General features: G+C 41.9%; 2 protein-coding genes across 2 annotated transcripts in view; both read right to left on the reverse strand.

Moving 5' to 3' along the window:
* Positions 1 to 10,688, reverse strand: part of LOC139630583 (delayed-rectifier potassium channel regulatory subunit KCNS2) — an 11,955-nt gene extending 1,267 nt beyond the window's left edge. Inside the window, exons 1-9 of the mRNA XM_071494190.1 lie at positions 10,472 to 10,688; positions 6,911 to 7,087; positions 6,649 to 6,782; positions 5,581 to 5,745; positions 5,306 to 5,477; positions 3,548 to 3,631; positions 3,285 to 3,446; positions 1,988 to 2,071; positions 20 to 112 (exon numbers count right to left, since the gene is read on the reverse strand). Coding sequence (XP_071350291.1) covers positions 20 to 112; positions 1,988 to 2,071; positions 3,285 to 3,446; positions 3,548 to 3,631; positions 5,306 to 5,477; positions 5,581 to 5,745; positions 6,649 to 6,782; positions 6,911 to 7,081 — 1,065 coding nt within the window. The 5' untranslated portion in view covers positions 7,082 to 7,087; positions 10,472 to 10,688. The remainder of the gene's footprint in view (positions 1 to 19; positions 113 to 1,987; positions 2,072 to 3,284; positions 3,447 to 3,547; positions 3,632 to 5,305; positions 5,478 to 5,580; positions 5,746 to 6,648; positions 6,783 to 6,910; positions 7,088 to 10,471) is intronic.
* A 100-nt stretch (positions 10,689 to 10,788) lies between these two features.
* LOC139630594 (odorant receptor 131-2-like) lies at positions 10,789 to 19,186 on the reverse strand. Its single transcript, XM_071494203.1, has 4 exons — positions 19,012 to 19,186; positions 18,718 to 18,858; positions 13,489 to 13,753; positions 10,789 to 12,515 (listed from the first exon to the last, which is right to left on the reverse strand). The coding sequence occupies exons 1-4, from the start codon at positions 19,155 to 19,157 to the stop codon at positions 12,108 to 12,110; spliced, it is 960 nt and encodes a 319-aa protein (XP_071350304.1). The 5' UTR covers positions 19,158 to 19,186; the 3' UTR covers positions 10,789 to 12,107.
* Between the last annotated feature and the right edge of the window lie 2,211 nt (positions 19,187 to 21,397).

The following is a 21,397-nucleotide window of genomic DNA, read 5'->3' on the forward strand; positions in this document are numbered from 1 at the left end:
CTATGTGAGCAGATTTTACCTCTTCATATTCAGCAGTGTAAGCGATACCAGAGAAGACTGACACTCCGACGGCCAGGTACAGCAGCAGGATGCCGACCTCACGGTAACTGTGCTGCAGATATAAGATGGAGGAAACCTTGTTAGAAACTCTCCATGTCTCCAGGTCTGGGGCAGGTGCAGGTGATCTGTCAAATCCTTGTGATCCCTTGTAATTACAATCTCTCCAGTAAACAAAAAGAAACAATAAGATGTGCTGCATGAAACGTTCTAGATAAGCCTCTGTCATGGATGTTCATTGTACAGACAACAGCTGTGATTTAAACCTGGTCACCGAGTCCAGACTTTAAGTATTTAGATTTAAACACATTTTATGTCTTGTGTTGAGGGTTTTTAGATCAGATGATAAACCAAAAAAACTTTCAGTGTTTCACTCCACACACTGATCAAAGATCTGGAGTATTTAGATATAAATATAATGCAGCAAAATCCAGTAAACCAGTGTCTTTTTAAAAAGTACAACACATTATTTCAGACAGTGATTTATCCATTTACCTCACAGGGCATGCATAGTGATGTTTTACCAACAGATAATCATTCTTGTGAACGAGCCCATGTTATGATAGATGAGACGGTAACATGACCTGTTTTACTACTCCCAGATACTTCATATCTCATGTGAAGGCAAGCGTATGTAAGGGAACCCATGGAGATGAACGGCGCAGCGTCTGTGCTGATGTAACTGATCCACTGTACATGTGACTGTACGGAGGAATGACATTAGATGTAACCACAAAATGTCAGACTGATGTTTCACTTGTTTTTCAGAGAGAAGCCTGTCGGCACACACAGACAAATCCTGCTCAAGGAAAGCTGAAGTAGCACAATTGAATGTAAACTAAACATAAAGCACAAGGAAACATAACAGGCAGACAGGAAACGCTCCGACCTAAACTTAAACCAGCAGTAAATTATTTTTGCTCACTTGAGAGCAGTGACAACATGGACATATCACCTTTTAAGTCTATGTGTTGAACTTGTCATTTCTTATTTGCACAGCCAGCAGTTATAGCAACGTTATTCATTTGGACTGGTGTTTCTGTTCATATTCCCTCTCTTTTAGCTCTGTGTTTGGTCTCCACCAGCTCCTGGGGGAAATATCTGGCTCTTTAGCTGCTAAATGCTCCACTGTGTTCACCAGCTGCTCTCTGACTGCATCTGTCTGCTGTTTGCTGCTGAGCATGTAGGAAACAGTGGGTTATTACAGCTGTTTCTCTGAAAACATCTGGCAGTTCACTGTAGGTTCATCACTTTCACATGGGAATTGAGCACTGCTGTCATATTCCTGTTTTGTTGACCCATCCATCCACTCTAACCTTCTCTTAACGTGGACTTTGTCGCTCTATAAACTATGTCACTGCACTTTTCCCTTTGCTCCTGTCAGAATTAGTATGGCCACTGGTCGCCACCAACAAAACGAAACTATGGGTCATAATAACCTGCTGACTGACGACCTATGGGCTTGTTTTTTTACAGGACAGTCTCGCAGAAACAAAACTGAAAGTAAACAAATCAAAGCTGCACATTGAAGGTGTTCCTAAACTAAATGTGGAGATCTTGTTGATGGAACCACCATGTGGGCAAGAGGCATCTCTTATCAAATTACAGCTCAGTGTTTAACTGTTTGCTATTTATAAATTTATTCCCACACACTAAAGTCCCAGACTACTTCATATCACTGAAAATCAAAAAAGCACATCGGGGGCTTTTCCATCTTTTAAAGTGTGTAACCTTTCAGCTCAGACCTACATCTACTCACAATTCATCAACTTTTGTTTGAGCCGGCTGCAGGAAGGTCAGCAGACCAAAATGTCACAAACAAAATAAATATCAGTTGTATTGTCTTTATTTTCCTTTTCGAGGTTTTGAGGCAGAAAGTCAAAAGTTACATAATTACGTGTGTGTACGAGCAGATGGAGAACCGACTCACCCGAAGTGTCGCTCCCAGCGACCGAAGTCCTGTCGAGTGTCGAGCCAACTTCAGAACTCTGAAGATCCTCATCAGCCTGAGCACCTGAGGTGAGACAGGGATGTATCAACACAAGCCACTGTGACTTTTGATAAACAGCTGCAAATTGTTAAGAAGTGATAATTACACAATAAGAGAGCATAACACTTCTTGAGATTGAGTGATGGGATCCCACATGAGTTGTTTTTCCACCAAGCAGGTGATGCCTTGGACTTAGGTGAACCAATCAGCAATTAGCAACATCAAATCAGAATCTGATGATTGTTTGATCCCTGTCAATCACATCTAATCAAACCTCACACCCAATTATTGGATGAAAATTATTGTTAAATGATTAATACTGATGCATAAACCTTTTACTGCCTGAAGTGGAGTTTGTTTTAACCACTTTATATACACCTAGTTTAGTCCAGTGGTTCCCAACCTGGTGGTCGGGCCCCTCCAAAGGGCCACCAGATAAATCTGAGGGATTGTGAGATAATTAATTATGTTTTTTTTTTGCTCATCTGTGCTTAGTTTAATTGAGTTTTATGCCTTTGAGTCTGAGAACTTTAGACAAGAAATGTTGCAGTGTATAAATGTAGAAGTAAAAAGTACAATATTTCCCTCTGAAATGTCATTAAGTTAAACTATAAAGTAGCAATTAAATGAAAATTATTAATTTTAATTTTTTAATTAAATTAAAAGAAAAGAGTAAGTGCCTCAAAATTAGACTTGAGTAAGGTACTTTTAGCAAATACCTATACTCTACTTCTGTGTCAAAGGTTAAAGACCTCCTCTGATGAAAATCAACGGTATGATCTTGTGCATACAATGTTTTTTATATAATAGAAGACATATAATGCAAGAGTATTTCCACTGTGAACTGCAGTGAACCAATGACAGTCAAATAAAATACAAATAAAAGACAAATAAAAGATGCTGTCTAAGCTAACCATTCTGATACATCTGCTAGTCTCTTAACGGACTCATCATCTGAGGCTCAAACATGTGGCTGAGTCTCTCCGATGTTTCCTCCTCTAATCATCTTGATGCTCTCTGCTCTTTCACCTGGACACCTGGAGCAAGCAGGTGGTGGGCGGGGCCCAATGACCGACCTGATTTCTCCATGAGGAAGTTAAGTGAAGCACATCTACAATGTGTCTCCAGCCCAGTTTTCCTTTTTTCACTTTTTATGTGGTAAAACCATGTTAAACAACAACATGTTAGTTTAAAACTTGTCTGGAGAGGAACTTCAAGTTAAATTAAATCCCCCAACCTGTATGAGTCGTCCCAGGTCTCCCAGCTCAGACTCCGATCCCACAGTCATGTCAAAGATCAAGGTGATGTAGATGGGAACCACAGATACCATGTCAATAATGTTCAGAGGATGGTGGAAGAACTTCTTCCTGTTTGGTGCGAGCAGCAGTCGCGTCACCACCTCAAAGAGAAAGAGAAAATACTCAACTCAAGTTTCTCCTGTTTCCACTGATAGGTCTGTACTCTTCACCAGTTTACCAGTACATGTTTTCATTGCCTCACCTCGAAGGTGAACCAGCAGCTGCAGAACACCTCCACAGCCTGCATGGTCGGGTCCTCGATCAGCTTCCCTTCAGAATCAAATGTCTTAAAGAGGAGAGGAGAACCATTAGTGATCACAGCGACAAGTGTTTTCAATCATACGTTTAGTTTTTCAACCATATTGTCCCGTTTCTCAGCAGCATAAACTCTCCTCACAGCCGGCGTCAAAACATCTGGGATGACTCAACTGTAACTCAGACACACTTTCATGATTTTACACCATTCTCTACTTAAATAATCAATAATCACAGTTTATGTTCAGTTCCCCATCAACTGCCATAATCCTTTTGAAATCAGATCGAAGGTTCGTGTCTCTCATCATTGTTTGGGACAGTCAGCACCACAGTAGCTGATTGTGTTTTCCCTCACTAGCATTAACGTGAACTCTTCCTGCATCGGATTGGATGAAAGCACATGTCACCGAGCTATTATTGGCTTTTACCTCCAAGTTTGAAACTGAATAAACATGGCAGGTGTTCATCACAGATATGTAATTCATGTATTTTGAGAGATAATCAGAGACCTGCATCATCTAAATCAGGGGTTTTCAAAGTCTAAAAGACAAAATCACAAGACAACTGCAACCCGCAAACAGCCCCCATTATCCCTACTCATTCTGGTAAATTGGCATTCAAAGTTATGCCAAATTAGCTATTAGCAGTTTCTGTTTGCAGAGCACCGATAGACGTACAGACAACTATCACTGAATTACTTGGATAATGAAGAAGACTTAAAAATGTGATGATTCTCAGGCAAGTTCTGAAGTTGTAAGGATATTTTCTCTTTGTTATTTCTCATTTGATTTATGGATATGTATTAGCAATGGCAGTGTATTGTGCACAGAATCTAAAACTATCCTTTCACTGCCTCCATGAGCTCAAATCAACAGACCAAATACTATAAGTAACTTCCTTTGTGATTAAAACACCAGCCTGCACCTGTCCCTGTCACCTCATGCACTGTCTTTGCCTCAGAAAGCATAAAGAATATAGTCTGTACAAACCATGGAGGCATAGTACAAACTTAAAGCAACACAACTTTACTCAGTAAATCTACTCCAAATACACAGACGGGTCACCCATCTTCAACACCAAATCATTATTTGTCAGTTGTCAGTCAAATGCGTTACGCTGTCAAGTTTGTTTACATCAGATGTGCCCTATGGGACACGCAGTGATAGCAACTGTTCTGGATAACAACAGATATAAACTACACTTTAATGTTGCCGTGGATTAATGAGTTAAGCTGTGGGCTTGTTTGTTTACAATTTGGAAAATGAAGTGTGCTGAATGAGCTATTTTAAGTTCCTGTTTGTTATGTACCTTTGGACGTACTGACAGCTATGACTGGATTACTGAGTAAGAAGCTTCTGTTTCTGTGATTTCTAAGCTGATTTATGGATTTTTATGTGCTTGGTGTTATGTCTGTGTGTTCAGGTTTGACTGAATCATGACTCAGATTATTGACACTGATGTGAGTTTCAGATGTTGAGTTTTGGATATTGACTTGTTAAATTATCTCATTCATCTGATTTGGTTTGAGATCAGTTTGTGTATTTTGATTCGATATGTGAATAAATGTAATCACTACATCACTACCACACATGAGCTCTCAGCCTCTTTTATTTTGTCAAAGCAGCTCTCAGAGGAAGAATGACAGGGACCCCTGGTCTATGGAATTACGTTTGGCTTCGTAACCTTTCCAGCTCTTCGAACCAACCTGATACTCCGGGATGCTGTTGATACACATGATGGCGATGGACGTGAGCACCACCGCGATAGAGAGCAGGCTGAAGAGCTTGCTGGGGATGGAGTATCCTGGGTTCTCCAGCGTCAGCCACAGACACTTCCTGATGTTCCCATAACGCACTTCCTGGAAGTGCAGCATGTCTCTGAGAACAGATGGAGACGACGAGTGAGCCACTGACGGAGAGAGGGAGAGATGCAGCACTGATAACTCCTTCACAGAAGTGAATAGGCTCCACAGTCTTTTACCTGTTTAAGTCAGATATCTCGTCCACAGATGTGTCTATGCTGCTGACGTCGCTCTCGTCATCCCAGCTGCGATGTCGGCTGCTCTCCAGCTTGCGGTCATGGTAACGGTAACTACAGCAACTGTCCAGGAAGAACTCATTGATGCCCCAGTACTCTATCTCCTGACTGTGGGAAACAGAAGTCAAACCAAGTTCATTTTAGCACCAGTTACAGTCTCACAGGGCTAAACACAAAACTTTAAATTATGAGATGAAAAATGACAGTGACAGTATGATAATGTTCAAACTCCATTCTAATTTCTTTCAAAATTATCAATGAGAAATGAAAGGAACTTGGATAAAGAGACTGTCCTGTAAAAAACGAGCCCACAGGTCGCCTGTGCAGCAGGTTATTATGGCGTAAGTTACGTTTTGTTGTTAGGTGGATTCTAGTGGAACAAGTCATGATGACAGGATCAAAGGGAAAAGTGCAGTGACGTAGTTTATAGAGCGACAGAGTCCACGTCAGGAGGAGGTCGGGGTGGATGGATGAATATGACACAGGAGAAATGTGAAGTAGCAGTTTATGATGTTTCTATTATACATGGCTGTTCAACAAAGACCATGTTGTTATTATTACAGGTTGGAGAACTGGTTGGGTTTTAAATGTGGATCTGTCATTTATCTGTTTCTGGCTTTTTGGCTTGAAAACTCTTAAGTTTCTGTTATGGAAGATTTTCATGTCGATTCAGGTTTGTTACAGATAGTTTGTTAGAGATTCAGCAGTCCTGGGTAATTTGTTGATGCCCATGATTATCTTTGTATTTTATGACTTCAGCGAACACTCACTGAGCCACTACTTTATCAGAAATACAGAGGAGCAGCATCGTTGTCTGCAGCCAAACAAATTGATTGTTTGAATAAAAAATTGTGCTGGAATACCGGCTGCATCTTTTCTCTGTGAACCCCGTGTGTGTGTGTGTGAGAGAGTGTGTGAAGTCCTAGTTTGTGGCAGATCCTGTTTGTCCTTGAGACAGGAGGACGGCGTTCAACATTAGAGAGAGAGACCAGCAGACAAAGACAGACAGACCTGAAGGAGAAGACGCACAGCTCCTCCATGATGTGAAGTTTGCCAGTCTGGTAGAAGTGGAGGACGTATGGGAACAGGCCGGGATTCCTATCAAAATAAAACTCCTTCTGCTGCACGTCATAGTCATCACACACCTACAGGAAGGAGGACGAGAGGAGGGAAGTGAACCTTTTATAAGGTCTGAAGACAAATAAGTTCCACCACCTCCTTGCAAACATGATATCTTGAAACAGAATTATGCGTCCATCATCAGCTGACCCACCTGCAGTATATCCTCCTCTGAGTCACACGCCAGCAGCTTTCCCAGTCTGGTGTCTGGGAATTTCTTCAGTGTGCTGGAACAGAGGCTCCTCTTCAGACCGCCAACGTTCACGTGGACCAGACCCTCGTCAGAGTCCTGCTGGACCCAGCTGGGCAGACTCTCCTTCACCATGGTTACCTAGTGACACAGTAGAGACACAACAGGCATGAGTTTGGAAATAAAGGCGGCACAGACAAAGTGAAAAACACTGTGGCACATTTTGAAGGACATTTTATGGCATTTTTGCTTTTATTTGACAGTGAGTGGAGACAGACAGAAAGACAGCTTTGATAAATGTTACATGCTTAACCAGGTGAGCTGCGAGTGCATCCAGAGTGATCCCTTCATTCAAGTCACTCTTAAAACAATTATCATATCAACATTGAAACACTTTTGCCTGCTGTAATTTTTCCCTCTGTTCACACTGGTCCACAGTCTATGTTCTGTGTAAAGATACAGACCAAAATTTATGGAGTTAATATGAGGCTTTGAGTGTGAATCTTCTGAAGTTTCAGTGTTTTCAGGAAGAAATTGGTTCTGTTTGTTACTGTAACTGTCCTTCTGCTACGTCCCAGCAAGGAAACCCTGGGAGATCTCTTCTCTTGATCAACATATGATTTGCTGAGGACGTGTGATCTTTCTCATGCAGATTCAGTTACGTGGTATCTGTCTTTTATACAGGAACCACAATTTTGTACTATATCAAATTCAAACATAAATGCACTACTTTTTCCTGTTTGAGTAACAGCTGTTCCAGGAAAGTACTTAGCCTGTTTTAAATATTAAATTACATATCTGTGATGACCTTTAAAGATTTATGTCCTCACTGGCAACAGATGAGTTTGGGGTTGTGTCAGTGTATTGACAGACAGATTAAATCATAGTTGTTTTGAGTCTTCACGTGGCATTTTTTGATGATCACAAAAATATAGAATGACACCAGCCTTATACCTTTAACTACAGATATTTGATTTTATTTAGAGTTGTGAACGTTTTGACCCAGAACGCAGCGTTTTACTGGAACATACGTTTTGAATCAGGGTCTTATCCTCTATCTCACTCCCTTGTTTCATTTACCTCAAGCTTTGAGCTTTATTTTTGTAATGTAGGCACTCTATTTTCATCTGCTGTGCTAAATGCACCAGACAGCCAGACACTAATTTAATGTACAAGACATTTTAATGTTAACAAAAAAAAAAAAAAAAAAACCATAATGTGTATTGGTTGAGAGCCAAAAGGCTTTTACTGGACTTTAGGTCTTCACAGAATGAATAGAAGTCCAGAAGACTGTGCATGAACAAAAAGATACAGATTTTAACTAAATTCAACAGAGTTCTGCTCAAAAATACTTACATTATGATTTATTCTCTATTAATATTAGTCATGGTTGTAAGCAACTTGTCTCCATGTGATCAAGTTAAAAAAACCAAAAAACTCATAGATGCAGCCAAAACAGAAACCAACCCCCACACATGCTCATCGACTGTACTCCCAGTGCAAACACCCACATAGCGTACACAAAACCTAAAAAAATTTACTCTATGAAACCACTCAACTGATGAATAAGAGTTCACAAAACATTTTGAAAGCGTAGAAAGATTTTTATACACTGAAAAGTATCATGTGAAGGTTGTTCGCTCTCCGGCCTCAAGTGATCCCACTGCTGCCTAAAATATGTTTTACAGTACAATGTTGAAGTCACTTCCAGGAAACACGATTCAGTCCAGTTCAGTTGGCAACAAATGAAGTTTCAGGTTATGACGATGATATCTGAAACATCTGAGTGATGCCTCCTGCTGTAAATACCGACATCACCAGCCGCTCCACATGTAGCGCTCGCTCTCACAGGGCTGAGGAGATCCGTCCATTTAGAGGCAGCACTAAGTGCCTGCCTTCAGGTAAAGCTCAGCTATAATGTCATGTAATAATGTTACATAGTCTCTGATTGCATGGTGAAGGAAATGGCCTGAGGAATCACAGACAGGTGTTAACCTAATGTGGACTTAATGGTGTTTTAACCAGGGCAGTTTGACTTCATCTATCTCAGGCTGGTATTTAATCAGGTTTTTCTCTCTCTGTGTCTTCAGGTCGGTGATTTATGGTCACATGACATGGATACAGTAGAAATCTGTCTTCATCTGTCAGCAGCATGTTGTGTGAATTTGGAGGTGGGCTGTGGACGTGTATGTGGGAAGTTTATACTTCAGTCGTCATTCCAGGGGGAAATATTTTACCTTTTACTTCACTATGTCTATTTTGCATCCATAGTTACGGCCATATTGTATAAAACCTATGATTAACTTTGATACTTTATGTTCATTTTTCTGCTTATGTTGTTATTTAATATTTTCCACTTTTGTGCAAGACAGAGAATTTACTGCATATACTGTCAAAGAACAAACTACATGCAGTGCAGTCCTGCAGCTTACAGTGGATTGTTTACTGCAGCTGCAACCTCTTAGTAATGAAAAAGACTTCCAGTCATTTTCTAATACGCAGGTTCATCTCCTTCACCTCAGTAAAAGTAGTAATACCACAGTATAAAAATAATCAATTTAGTAGGAAACTACTCGAACCTGGCTCTGTGGTTTTCATTTTTATTTGGACTACAATTCCCAGCTATTATTAGTTGAAGCCTTAAATGTCTCCAGAGCAAAAGTCCATTGATTATTTAGTCACATGAAGCACATGCAGGGCAAGAGCACTGGTGGGACTAAAGCACCTCTGCCTCTCTGAAGGTGGGGGCCATCGCACATGTGTAACCATAAAACACACACCATTAACTGCTGACAGTTTTACAATGTTAAAGTCACAGTGCAGCATTAAAAGAGAAGAAGAAGACGATCACAACCAGTAAGAACCTTTCATGAAAGAGCTTTTTAAATATGAACGCACTCATAGTGTTTGTTGGGCACACGTTACCTTCCGGTGGGAAAAGCTGAATGGAAGCAAAACCATGTTTATGTGACGAGATCATTTATTATCTGTCAGAGCTTTCAGCCACGTACCATGGTCTTCATCCCTTCTGAAAGCCACTAAATAAGCCTAGAAATGGAATGAGAAGCTGAAAATTTGAGTATAATTGTAGTTTAGTTCTGATATGAGATGTGGTGGTGAAAATAAACACGTTACCTGCTGAACAGCACATTAAATACTGCGTTTGATCACAACTGCTGTCAAAATATTATGTTCTTCTTTTTCATTTATTAACATTTTGTCCTTTTCTCCCCTTTGCACCAAACAAATGTAATGTGACTCTCTCTCTCTCTGTCTGTGACTACATGAAGGGCCCATGCTGAGGTCTCAGGGAGGGGGGGGGGGGGGGGGGGGGGGCAGCCGTGATGCACATGCAGAAATAAAGTTGATCTATAATTCAGGACAAGGAAGCGCAGCGGTGGAAAAACAAACCCTCAACGCGTCCGTGCAGAGAAATGATGCCCCAGAGCAGGAGCTGCCCCCAACACGAGGCTCCAGGGTGACCGCAGCACGAGAAAAAGTTTGAGAGCTTTTATTGGTACTTACGTGTGGTTGTGTCACGACCTCTCTCCTCCCCGGATCAGCTCACATGTCAGACTCAGCCCATGATGAAGTTTCAGACCTTCACCACTGAAAACGACAAGTGTCCAACACGAACCGCCGGATCCCGAGAGGAGAGGACCAGCTTCTTCTGATGAGACTTCCTCTGAGCCGGAGTCAGCTGTGGACACAGGTTTCCTCCAGCTGAACCACCCTTTTCTCTTAAAGGCGGTCTTCGGCTTCTTCCGTCACATTCCGGAACAGAATCGAGCTCTCCGATCATCTCCGATCGAGAGATGCCTTTAATGTCCTGTAGCCTGCGCGTATAGGGTGTTTTTATGATGCGTTTGCGGCCCTCAGCGACTTTAATGACAGACCTGTTTTTACAGTCTTCATTACTGGATTCTCTCAGGGACTTAGATTCATTCTGCTGTGACCAATAATAAGTTTTAAATGCTCTTTTGGTTCTTCAATGAATTTTATATTTCCTGTGGCAGCCATGTAATATGTTATCTCACAGCTGGGATTTTAAGAGTGTGTGTATTTGTGGTCCTTAATGAAATTTTGTGAAATCCCATGTGTCATTTAATGGACTCATTATTTTTTAACTACTGTGATGTGCCTCTAATACAGACATATTGCAATGCAAGCAAGAGCTTTAAGTTTCCCACAAACTTGTGCAGCTGACTTTTCACTTTCTCTCATACTGAGTCTAAATACTTCCTCCCAAAGACAGTAATGCATAACATTTCAAAAATGAAACAAGCTATTCAAAGTCCTCTTGATTTCATACAAGAAAAAGGTTTTTTATTTTTATTTATACATTTTTGTGAACAATGTCTTTACCTCCTTTTCCCATATAATTTAGTGAGGATACAGGAGTGCAACACAAATTCAACTTAAAGCCCTCATACAAAGACTCTATAAACAAGTCGAATAAAAGATGAAAAATCATAACAAAAACGAAATGTATCAATGTCTCTGTCTTATATCAAAGAAAACTTTTTTTTGTTTTTATTTGGAAAATATTTTAAAAATATAAACCACAAAAACTGGTTTTTGAGAACAAATTAGAAGAAAACATGACTTTTCTGACCAGCATAGCACCTGACCAGGATCTGAAAAATTCTCAACAACTTTCATACATTCAGAATCATTTCATACTGAGAGCTGTTTTTTCAGATACATGTCGCGATGGCTCCATCTAGTGGCCAAAATCTGGTTTTACGTCTCACTGTGGCTGTGCTGGTCCAAAGGACTGCTGTCTGTCTTACCTAAAGAGTGTACTTCATGAAGCAGAGCCACAGGACAAAGATCTGTTATCTGGTCACATGAGGTTGGTGCTGACAGTTAGGCTGACTGAGTGCAGGCTGTGTTTCTTTGTGTTGCCTTTTTTATGTTTGGAATTAGTTCAAGCTTCAGTAACAAACCAATCAATTTTTTTAATGATGACTAAAGCAACAGAATTTTTAAAGCGTGTTTCTTTATGCACCTGCCCTTTGGACACTGACAGAAAAAGTCATGAATATTTTACATAATTACTGACTGTTCTCTGATAAATATTTGTTTTAGTTCACACCAAAATCAGCTGATCATATTTGTGATCACGGTCTAAAGCATACAGAATCAAAGGCACAGTCTTTCACTGCAGCATCTGTTTGGACCTTTTCCGGGGTCCCACTGGGTTCACCTTCGTTTCCACAGAGTTGCAGCATTTACAGGAGAAGTGCAGCTTGATGTGGCTGCTGAACTTCTTGTCTCTGACACCGTAGATGAGTGGACTGAGCAGACGTGGAAGCACATTGGTAAACAGAAAGGTGGTGAAGAGGATTTTGGTGCGGTCCTGGGGCCTAATGGTGACTAGAATGAGGTTGATGAGGGGAGAGAGAAATGACAACGTGCAGATAAGGAGCTGGACTCCGTGCAGCAGGATAGTGTTGCGGGCGTTTCTGGCCGAGGCCTTGTTAGAACCAGAAACTGCCTGGGCAGTGCAGAGGACCTTCAGGTAGGTGATGATCAAAGTCAGGACCACAAAGGAAAACAGAAGGGTCTGACAGGGAGATGTGAAGAAACAAAACCATGGTCACTTTAAATTTGCCATTCATTAAAACTCATTAAAACTAAGTCATGAAATGAAAACAAAAACACACTGCACTCTTTGTAAATATGCTAAACGCTTTTGATGCTGATGATCCCAACACTTTGATTAATAAGCTGTTTTCTGAGTATTAATGATTCTGCTCCCGCTGCTTCATATCATATCTTTTCGTTCCCTGAAGGATCAGTATTAGGCTCACGCTCTTTACTGTTAATATAAATAATGTTTATTTTACAAAGCAACACTAAACATACAATCTTGTACTGCACCATCAATTTGATCTCCATGTTGAACTTAGAGCTTGTTCTGAACTCTAAAATAATAAATGATAAAAGTATGTTTAAGGTAGGTTCTCAAATGCATGCAAACAAAACACAATAACTGTTTTGTTAATATTATGAAATAAATGAATCATACTATAATATTATTGTATAAGTATATAATACCACAATAGTATTGTAAAAACACTATGCTTATTAAAACAAAAATAAAAAGTGAAATTTAAAATATTCCTAACATGTTGCAACCGTCCCTGATCTGTTACGACTGTCCCCAGGGTTGGGGTCACTTGTTACATCTGAATTCTTACATTCAAATAATATTGTAAAGGATGTTTAATATGCAATCGTCTTTAAACATTATGGGTAATTAGCAGACAGATGTAAGTTTAATATGTAAAAGTCGGGTTGGTTTAGTCCGAATAGTCTGAGTAACTGAGAGAAATGCAAAATGAGTTACAACTGTCCCCAGTCTCCCCCCTGTGTTGTTAGATATTGTTCTTGGTCTGTGCAGACCTACAGTTAATTGCCCTGTTGCGAGCTGGTATATGTATTGTGTAAATAGGTCTCTCTTCCTGAGGAGAGCTTGATCCTTGAGATTTCCTGAATAAACAAAGCATAACAAATTTAGTTCATCAATATTTCACCTGAACAACCACACTCTGAGCCTTGTGGTGAGGTGTGTTGTACAAATAGGAAGGGTAACAGATGACAGTCTTTGAGTAGACAGACAGAGGCCGGGTTGCGAGGAGGAGGATGATATCTGTGAGCGCGGGGACAACAGAGACGCCCCAGATTAGTGCAATCAGAGCATGGGCCCGCTGCACGGTACACATCTGGACATGGTGAAGAGGTCGGCAAACAGCAATGTAACGCTCGACTGCCATGCCAGCCAGGTTCAGAGGGCTGTTCCTGGAGAAAGACAAAAAATATATGCATGATAATGATTAGTCAACACTTTTTAATCCAGGATTACAGTACAGCAGTGGCCTGCAGTCAAGCAGTGCTTGCCCAGTTAGAGCTACAAACAGACATCAATTAGAAGGATCCTGAAGGTGAAGGGATATCCCTCCTTACATGTGATCTCAGGACAACCTTCTGTCCCATAAAGGATGGGACGCCTGTGGTCGTTCATCATGTGGTGCACCGCCCACCTGTGCTGGCAGCAGGGTAGTGTCCCTGTAAGCTAGATCTCCCTCCGGCCCGGTACCTTCCGCTTCCGTCATCTTCGTGGGTGTGACCGGAAGACCGGAGCTTGGCAAGCGGAGAGGACACAAGTTTAACTGTTTAATAATCGGACCTTTGACTGGTGATATCTACAGACAAGGTGTCCGTACCTCATCACTCTGAGACGGTTATGATGTTGTGCTCATCATGCGCATGCGCAGACGAACGTGGAAACTACACCTGCGCATTAAGGCCTTGACCGTTAAAGAATCAGAATCAGAATCAGAATCAGAATCAGAATCAGAATCAGTTTTATTGCCAAGTATGTTTCCACATACAAGGAATTTTTTCTGGTGATTGGTGCAATTGATCAGCAACAGTGGGGCTCTCTAGCCTTGTTGATGAGGCTAATAGCAGATGGGAAGAAGCTATTTTTGTGGCGAGAGGTTTTGGTCCTGAAGGACCGCAGCCTCCTGCCAGAGGGGAGTGACTCAAAGAGTTTGTGTCCAGGGTGGAGGAGTCAGCTACAATCTTCCCTGCACGCCTCAGAGTCCTTGAGGCGTACAGGTCCTGGAGGGATGGAAGATTGCAGCCAATCACCTTCTCAGCAGAGTGGATGATACGCTGCAGTCTGTTATTGTCCCTCTCTGTGGCAGCAGCGTACCAGATGGTGATGGAGGAGGTGAGGATGGACTCAATGATGGAGGTGTAGAAGTTCACCATCATAGTCCTTGGCAGGTTGAACTTCTTCAACTGCCTCAGGAAATACATCCTCTGCTGAGCTTTTTTGATGAGGGAGCTGATGTTCAGCTCCCATTTGAGATCCTGTGTGATGGTGGTTCCCAAGAAGCGAAAATGCTCCACGGTAGCCACGGGGGAGTCACACAGGGAGATGGGGGTGGGTGGGGCTGGGCTCTTCCTGAAGTCCACTATCATTTCCACTGTCTTCAGAGCGTTTAGCTCTAGGTTGTTCTGCCTGCACCAGGTCACCAGACGCTCAGTCTCCCACCTGTAGGCAGACTCATCGCCATCAGAGATGAGTCCAATGAGAGTGGTGTCGTCTGCAAACTTCAGGAGCTTGACAGACTGATGGCTGGAGGTGCAGGTGTTGGTGTACAGGGAGAAGAGCAGAGGAGAAAGAACGCAGCCTTGCGGGGATCCAGTGCTGATGGTCTGGGAGTCAGACACGTGCTTTCCTAGCTTCACGTGCTGCCTCCTGTCAGACAGGAAGTCGGTGATCCACCTGCAGGTGGAGTCAGGCACGCTCAGCTGGGAGAGCTTGTCCTGCAGCAGAGCCGGGATGATGGTGTTGAAGGCAGAGCTGAAGTCCACAAACAGGATCCTGGCATAGGTCCCTGAGGAGTCCAGGTGCTGGAGGATGAAGTGGAGAGCCATGCTGACAGCGTCGTCTACAGACCTGTTGGCTCTGTAGGCGAACTGCAGGGGGTCCAGGAGTGGGTCAGTGATGGATTTGAGATGGGACAGGACAAGACGCTCAAATGATTTCATGACCACAGAGGTCAGGGCAATGGGTCTGTAGTCATTTAGTCCTGTGGGCCTTGGTTTTTTGGGGACAGGGATGATGGTGGAGGATTTGAAGCAGGCTGGCACGTGGCAGGTCTCCAGTGAGGTGTTGAAGATGTCTGTGAACACTGGAGACAGCTGATCAGCACAGTGCTTCAGGGATGATGGAGAGACAGAGTCAGGACCGGCTGCTTTGTGGGGGTTCTGCTTCTTAAAAAGCCTGTTGACATCTCTCTCCAGGATAGAGAGAGACGTTCCTTTGGTAGAGGAGGAGGAGGGGGGTTCTGATGTGGCTCTGATGTGGAGGTTAGTGTCAGGCTTGTCCCACTGTCTTTCAAAGCGGCAGTAGAACTCATTCAGATCGTTGGCCAGACGGAAGTCGTTAATGGAGTGGGGGGGTTTAGGTTTGTAGTTAGTGATCTGTCTGAGCCCTTTCCAGACAGAAGCAGAGTCGTTGGCTGAGAACTGGAGCTGAAGTTTCTCAGAGTACAGTCGTTTAGCTTCTCTCACCACCTTGCTAAACCTGTACTTGGACTCTTTAAACCTGTCCCTGTCCCCACTCCTGAAAGCTTCCTCCTTTTGCCTCCTGAGCTGACTGAGCTTAGCTGTGAACCAGGGTTTGTCATTGTTATAACTCACCCTGGTGCGTGATGGGATACAGCAGTCCTCACAGAAGCTGATGTATGACGTCACAGCCTCTGTGAACTCATCCAGACTGTTGGAAGCAGTCCTGAACACCTCCCAGTCAGTGCAGTCCAAACATGCCCGCAGATCCTCTATGGCTTCACTGCTCCACTGCTTCGATGTCCTCGCAACAGGTTTACACAGTTTTAGTTTCTGCCTGTATGTGGGAATCAGGTGGACCATGACATGGTCAGAGTGGCCCAGTGCAGCCCGGGGGACGGCGTGATAAGCACCACTGATTGTGGTGTAACAGTGGTCCAGAGTGTTCCCCTCTCTGGTCGGGCAATTAACAAACTGTCTGTATTTGGGCAGTTCATGACTGAGGTCACCTTTGTTAAAGTCACCAAGGACAATAACTACGGAGTCCGGGTTGGTCCGCTCCACACACAGTATCTGCTGTGGCCTGTGGTGGGATGGAAACACCGACCAGGATGAATGAGGTGAACTCACGGGGGGAGTAGAAGGGCCTGCAGTTTATGATGAAAGTCTCCAGGTCAGGAGAACAGTGCTGCAGGATCACTGTCACGTCTCTGCACCAGCCACTGTTAGCATAAAAGCAGATTCCTCCACCTTTGGTTTTGCCGGACAGCTCTGTGTCTGGATCCGCTCTGAAGAGCTGGAAGCCGGCCAGCTCCAGCGCAGAGTCCGGATCGATCCACACAGCCACGTCTCCGTGAAGCACAGGACGGAAGATGAAGAAAAGTCTCTGCTCTTCTGCACCAGTAGCTGAAGTTCATCCAGCTTGTTGGGCAGTGAACGCACCTTGGAGAGAAAGATACCTGGGAGAGGTGTGCGGAGTGCGCGCCGGCGGAGACGCGCATGCGCACCAGCACGTTTTCCTCTCCTCCGGTGTTTCACTGCGAGAGCATAAAGCGACCGTTAAAGTCGCAACGAGCAAATTACACGACATTTTATCATCTCTGTGCAAGACCCACAGTAAGTTTCAGAAGTTTGAGACAGAATATTGTTACGCAAGTAGAGCAGCTCCTTTCAGCTCAGGACGTACGTTTTGTGCGTAGCGGGAAGGAAAGAGAGAAAGACGGAGAGAGAGAGAGAGAGAGAGAGAGAGAGAGCGGCGAGGCTAACTAACTAGCTAGCTAACGAGTTAGCAGTTAGCGGTGTAGCTGTGAACCTAGCGGTGTAATGTATGTGCACTTTGGTCTGTTTGTCAGTAAATAAATGCTACGACTCCTCAAAACGGAAGCTCCCGCGTCTCTGAGTGTCAGCTACAGGCCAGAGAATGAGCCGGGAAAGGTTAACGACACTGAGGCTGGAAAATACGACATTGTGCGCTGTCAGTGGAGTGTGTCCTTGTCAGTTAACTGTAAATATTTAAAAGATTTCCACAAAAGTGATTTTTTTAGTTATATTTTCTTCTCTATTGCATATTTGATATGTTTGGTGTCAGTTCAGAAGATCATTCCTAAAACTTGTTCAGACAGGAAAGGCGACAGGTGGAGAAGTCCAGGCAGAGAGCAGCGAGATGCGGGAGAGACTTTCAGCGCAGGAAAGACAGGACAGGCCCTGACTTTATGAGAGATTTGCTGCTACTACTGCCATAGAAAGGTGTGTGTGTGGGTGTGTGTGTGTGGGTGTGGGTGTGTGTGTGTGTGTGTGTGGGTGTGTGTGTGGGTGTGTGTGTGGGTGGTGGGGTGGGGTGTGTGTTTCCAGAAAAAACAGATTCTTACCTCTGTGACTCAGATGTAATGGCACTGACATGGCCTGAAAGGGGCTAGTTAAATTAATGTGTAATCACAAAGGGTGTATATTTCAAACACCACTGTTAAATAGCTTCTTAACACAAAACTACACACAGGACTATGTAGTTTCAAAGAGAAAACAAAGGCACATAAAGTGCAACTTGATTTCAAAATCAAGGCTCAACTTAGATGATCACCATCTTGTATGCGCCAAGATAAATTGTGTTAACAACAAAAAATATGATCTATGTTGTGCCTCAGGAAGTGTCCATTAAACAAAAAATAACAAGGTTTCTATCGGATGTTTTGCATTGTAATGACGAATGGCCCATGTGAAAACTAAATTCGGCTTTGCAAATTGTGCATATTACTTTTGTTTTCAAAATAGTTCCGTCGAGCAGCTTTTTAAATTGAAATGCTCCGCCTGAAACTCCCTCACCGCTCGGCTCCATCTTCAGCTCGTCTCCGGCTGCTTCCGTGTCAAAGGTCAGCGCCCGAGCAGGAAGTAAACAACATTGCGGTGGCGTTAATTTATTTTAACGCGTCAAGTATTTTGAAATTAATGGCAATGATTAACGCGTTAATTTTGACAGCCCTACTTTATATTTATCCATCTCAATTCACTCCACAGGGATTTTACATGGGATGGCAAACATACATTCTCCTTGAAAGTTCTGCTTATTAGATGATAGAAACATGTAATGCATTCAGTGGCTATGCCAGAGCGAAGGAAACCCGACAGAGCCACACAAGCTGAATACTTGTGTGAATATGTTCTCTTGAACACAAACACACACCTACTTGTTGGTAGTGAGTAAGATGAGCAGCATGATGCAGCAGGGTGTGAAGCTCAGGGGAATGGTGTAGGTCATGATTTGCAAGGCCACAGAAACTGTCAGCATAATCATGTCGTTGATCACCAGATGGATGTACAGCACGTACCTGCAGGAGAGAAGAGTGCATTAGTTAGCACAGTAGATGAGATAGAGCCAGACAGACTGTAGCTAATTCAGCAGATCTGAATATCAGATATATTGTAAGCATCTTCAGATATTTGTCAAGAAAATAAGGTAATCACACATCATCCTCTGTCACCTGGGGTCTCGCTGGAAGACCTCGCTCTTAAAGTAGATGTAGACAAAAGCTCCATTGATGCAGTTGATGATAAATCCAAGAGCAAAGGTGATGAAATTCTTTGTGAAAGCATCATTCAGGCTATCCATACGTCTGCTTGAATTCATATTGTATTCTTTCCTGTTCGCTTCAGTTGGTACTGAAAACACAATCCATCCACAATCTCACTTATTCTTTAGTCATGAGTCATTTAATAAATTACATGAAACACATATTTGCTTCTTGACCCATTTCTTGCTCAGATAGAACTTGGTCAATTCTCATAAAGTATTTTTATAAATACTGTAACATTTCATCTGATTAAAATCGAGGAAATATGATATAAGAACGGACATGTTTTTAAGGGATTTGGCAAAGATAAACTCTGAATGAAATAGAGTCTCATTCATAAGATAGACCACAATTAAATTAAAGTTGTGATTTATAAAAAAAAAAAATACAAATGAAATATCTGTGATTACCAAGCTACACTAAATACCCCTCCCCACTGCAAAAACAAAAACATCTTCACATTTTTCAAAAGTGAATGTTATAAAATTAATTTAAAGATTTTATCATATTTTGTAATAACTTCTGATAACAGTCTGAGCAAATAAAAATAAAGAAAAAGAAGAACATGACTATTCAGATTATGACTAAACTTTAAATATTCTATTGTATATTCTGCAACTTGTCATTTCAAAGCTATATTAAAGCTATCAAAGCTATTCTTCTGTTGTCAGAAGCAAGAAAGCAAATAGTAAATCTGACAGCCCTTCTATTTTTTTTTCTGCCTCTGTTAGTGAGATGTTAACTCAGATTCAAAATAATAACCCTGGTATTTTAGCGCTGCCATTAACTTTTTAGAATATTGTTATAAATGGAAAGTTAAAAATTAAAATAATCAGAGTTACCTTCACACCACTCTGGCCTACCTTGAGGTACTGGGCTCACACACCATCCATACGTAGTGAGAAAAACAGCAGGAGATGTGTTTTTATAGATTTCAGTGCTCATAATGAAGTGAGATGGAACTACCCTAAGGAGATGGGTTAGATGGGCCAGATAGAGGGACTGAGGAAGGAGGAATGTCATGTGTGTATGTTAAAGTGTGTAAAAGTGAGTGCACTGGAATTGGCTTTAGTGGTGGTAAATGACATTTTTTAATCCATTAAGACCCATAGAAAAATACACTTATTTATGTTTTGTTGCAAGCAGTTGGGCAACTAGGCCCATTGTTGTCTTGAATGTAGTCATGAATAGGTGATTTTAGTGATTGTTTATCAGAAATCTGATACTGTTTGTTTTTACCATCATCATTTCGATGAAATGAAAGTTTCAGTGATTGGAGATCATTTTCAAAGCATAGAGGAGAAACTTAAATGTAGATTTAATAATTGGTGAATAATAAACTACACAGATGTGACCATTATCATACCACTGAAAGGCTATGAATTGACAGGCCTCCAGGGAGGTGAAGCTGGACATTATTTTTGTTTGTTTCTTATACTTGTTCTAAAGATTCTGAAAAAAAAGCCAAAGCAAACAAACCATAACTTTATACAATATCTTTTATCCACATGGTTACTGTGCCTTGTTTTTAGACTGGGCTTTTTGATTATATTTGGGCCAGGTGAAGTTGTGTCGCTGTGACACAGTCAGCACCATGGACAGAACCGGTTGGTGTTTTCAGTGAAACTGACATTAGTTTGGAATTTAGCCAATTACAGATTTACAAAGTGGGAGAATTCTAAGGTCTGTGATTGGATGTTTCCTTCTGAAATGCACATTGGGAAACATTGTTCTTTTCTATCTTAAGGCTGCAGCTAACAGTTATTACTGATTAAATGGATGATTATATTCTTGATTTATTATTTTATCAGTAAAACTGTAATATTTTGGACTGATGATTCAGGTGGGAGGGTTTCATGCCTATCCAAGCCATGGATGTGCTCTGGCAAATCAAGTAGAAATAATTTAAGATAGGCCCACTACGGGAAACTGTGGGAGTTTGGTGAACAGGATACAAAAGTAGGTCTATACAACAATTGCTCTGCCCAGCTTTAGTTTGATTTAACATCTAAGCTGCAAGAGTAAAACATCACAGTTCTCAAAATGCTTTGTTTAAGGTTATTTATTAACAAATTTGACAATATTTTACATACAGTTTCTTAAGTAGGATTTTTAGTATCCAAGTCACTTTGGTGCCAATTTATCCTTCATTCCTCACCCAGGTGGCTTGATCTTTGGATACTACTGAGATGATTTAAATATCAGCATAAAACATTGTCAAAATCTGACTTTCTGTGAAGAGTTTTATTCTGAAAAAACAAACTGAATTGAGCTGAGCTGAACCAAAAGCTGTCTT

The sequence above is a fragment of the Trachinotus anak genome, unplaced genomic scaffold (genome assembly GCF_046630095.1).
Source record: "Trachinotus anak isolate AG129_WGS33_773 ecotype Australia unplaced genomic scaffold, CSIRO_AGI_Tana_v1 ptg000013l, whole genome shotgun sequence".
Classification (NCBI taxonomy): Eukaryota; Metazoa; Chordata; class Actinopteri; order Carangiformes; family Carangidae; genus Trachinotus; species Trachinotus anak.